General features: G+C 40.4%; 1 protein-coding gene across 1 annotated transcript; it reads right to left on the bottom strand.

Moving 5' to 3' along the window:
• Positions 1-1,396: 1,396 nt before the first annotated feature.
• On the bottom strand, positions 1,397-2,946 carry LOC115437701 (7-alpha-hydroxycholest-4-en-3-one 12-alpha-hydroxylase-like). The gene has a single exon (XM_030161012.1). The coding sequence runs from the start codon at positions 2,944-2,946 to the stop codon at positions 1,411-1,413; it is 1,536 nt and encodes a 511-aa protein (XP_030016872.1). The 3' UTR covers positions 1,397-1,410.
• Between the last annotated feature and the right edge of the window lie 230 nt (positions 2,947-3,176).

Below are 3,176 nucleotides of genomic sequence, written 5' to 3' on the forward strand. Positions count from 1 at the left end.
CTCGTCACTGTCACCTAGTGCTTGCTCGTGGAGGATTCTGTTGGGTGTCTGTGAATTGACTTAATAAGAGTCCGGTCTAGATCAGCTCTAAATATAATGCAGTCAATGTAATGATGCAATATATACGATGTGATATATATAATAACTGCACTGCAATAATAAGTATTACTGAATTTTTTTTATGAAGACCCTAGTTTCTTACAAAAGTCAGATAAACACTAGAGATCAATATTTAATTTCCAATAGTTGATTGAATAAATGTCAACATAAAGATATTCCCAAATGTCTTTATTTTGCAGTTTCCCCATGGCAGTCTTCAAAGTGTAGACTGAGTAGGTCTGTGGAGTTCTGATATTTCATAAATTGTCCACCAGGTGGAGATATTTAGATGCCAGACCTCCCCAAAGTCATTTCACTGTTTCCAAGCTGCCACATTTCACATTACTGAAACTGGAGAATATAGTTTCAGATGAGTAATCTAGAATAGTAATTGTCAAAGTGGGGGCTGGGGCAACCTGGGGGGCGCTGGGGGGCCTCAGAAAATTGACGAAAAGATGAGAAAAAAAATGCAAAACCAAACAACCTAAAAAAAATAGATGCTAATTATCAAGGATTATTTTGAATATACAGTTAACATGATACATGTTAATAATACTTTTATGCTAAACAAATGTAATAATTATTGAATAGTGAATAAAAGAAAGAAAACACGTTCTAACAGTCAATGTTTCTTGACATATTTTGTAGTATTGTCTATGGGTTTGCAAAGGGGGGGCCCGGCCAGAAGCTAATGCTGTTTGGAGGGCGCTGACATGGAAAAGTTTGGGAACCACTGATCCAGAACAACAAAGTATTGAAATAGATGGATTATGCTGTTTCATGTTTTGAACCAAGTTAGTACACAGGAACATTGTGGTTGATAACACATTTCATAACAGACAGAAGCAGTTTATCCATATAGTCTTTTTTATTCAGCCTGTAGTTCTCTTAAGGTACAGGAAAAAAAAATATTTGAATACAATACAGAATTTCTGAAAGAAAAGTATATCCCACTATCTAATGTCTGAATTTTTTTTATTTACACAAATGAAGATATTTCCACCATAATTTACAATGGCATAAATTGGTTGGTAAATTTCAGCAGAATGTAGAAAATGGCGTTCATATGACATGTGCTCAAACCCCTCACTGAATGTGACCCCTCAGTTTTCAGCCAAATCCCAGACTGATTCAACATGGTGCACTATATCATTAACCATTTCTAAGTCATTGAGTAATTGTATATGAACACTATGGCTGACACATTCATATATTAAAAGAAATACAAAACATGGCAACCAAAGTTTACAGAGAGCAAAAACTATAAAATATTGAAATGGAAAAAAAACAGAATACCACATGACTGTTGCTTTAGTATCTGAGTCTGTACTGAAACTGGATGTCTCTGTCAGGTTGCATTGATCCAAGGCCCCATCGTCTGACGTCTATTTCCGGTATCTTCTCGTCAGGATTCTTCAGCTCACACTCAAAATAGGCCAGCATGAGGAAAACGAACTGTTTTAGCTCATTGGTGGCAAAGAAACGTCCAGGGCACATGGAGACCCCAATACCCCAGGGCATGGTGTAGTGCTTGACCTTCTTCCCTCCTTTGTAAAAATCAGTTTTCTTGCTCCCATCTGGATTCAGAAAGCGGTCGTATTTGAATGAATGTGGGTCAGGATGGATCTCTGGGTCAATATGAACGGCGCTGTAAGGAAACACTGCCATTCTGTCTCCTTTGCGAATGAAGTATTCACGGCTGTCAGCCATCTTTAGGGTCATGTCTTGGAGCACTGACCTGGTGATGATGGGCGCCATAGTGAGGCGGAGGGTCTCTTCTACAGCACTGTCCAGGACTGGGGTTTTCATCAGCATGTCATAGGTCAGGTTGATTAAAGGGCCATCAGGCTGGACTTTCTGCCCTGATTCCTTCAGGACTTTATCTACCTCTCCTTTTACAGCCGCCATGGCTTCTGGATGTTTCATGAGGAAGAGGAGTAACCAGAATGAAGCAGGTCCTGTGTTTAATTGAGTGGTAAAAAGAAGTACGAACATGTACCTGCTTATCATAGACTCTTCCATACCATCCTCTGCTTTGGCCTGTTGGATGTCCCACACCCAGCGACTGATGTTGTCTTTGTTCCTCACCTTATGTATTGCCAGGGCATCCCAAAAGAATGTCAGGAGTCTCTGTGCCTCCTTCTTTTTCTTTGGGGACAGAACTCCATAGAACAGGTCAGGGAAGAGTTGGTCATATTTACGGAACTCGTAAAATAATGTGTCTGATTCAGTTCTGTCCTTCTCTTTTGCTTTCTCCTCATTTCCTTCTGACTCAGGTGGGACATTGCCAAAGACTGACAGGTACCCGGCTCTAAAAAGAATCTTGCAACTGTACATAAACAGTCCATCTTCTTTCCAGGTGCTCTGGTTTGCAGCTGAGCCAGTGTTGTGCAACATCAGGTTCTGTAAATTACTCATCATGGCTTGTGTCATTAGTACCAGACCGTCGCCCATGAGGTGTCTGGTGTGGGCCATAAGATGTATTTCAGGGTCACTCTTTATATCTTCGTAACCGAAAGCTTGTTTCATTAGTTGGTGAGAAAACTTGTTACGGCTCAGTTTCTCTTGTTTTTCTTTAACAAAGGTTCCACATGAAAAAGGATCCTGGAGAAATGTAATGTAAAATCCTCCCAGCTGTACAGTGAATACATCTCCATGTTTTTGTTTCATCCTGTTTAGGAATTTAAGTGTGTCCCGGCGAAACTCAAAGACATGACCCAGCCATGGAATGATCCCTTTGTCCAAGGGGGGTTCACCTGGACGCCTTTGACGAAATGCACCCAAAACATACAGCCCTGCTATCACACAGGCAAGAAACCCCATAAGGATTGGTATCAGCAGCCCCATGACTGATGTCACCTGCAGACACACAGCGACTTTGAGAGAAGGCTTCTGTTTGTGATCTTATACCCAATTTTTGCTCCTCCCCTTTGTGTGTAGAGACAGACAGACAAACAGACAGACAGATAGACAGATAGACAGATAGATAGATAGATAGATAGATAGATAGATAGATAGATAGATAGATAGATAGATAGATAGATAGATAGATAGATAGATAGATAGATGGGTACTGA

Source organism: Sphaeramia orbicularis, chromosome 17 (genome assembly GCF_902148855.1).
Source record: "Sphaeramia orbicularis chromosome 17, fSphaOr1.1, whole genome shotgun sequence".
Taxonomy (NCBI): Eukaryota; Metazoa; Chordata; class Actinopteri; order Kurtiformes; family Apogonidae; genus Sphaeramia; species Sphaeramia orbicularis.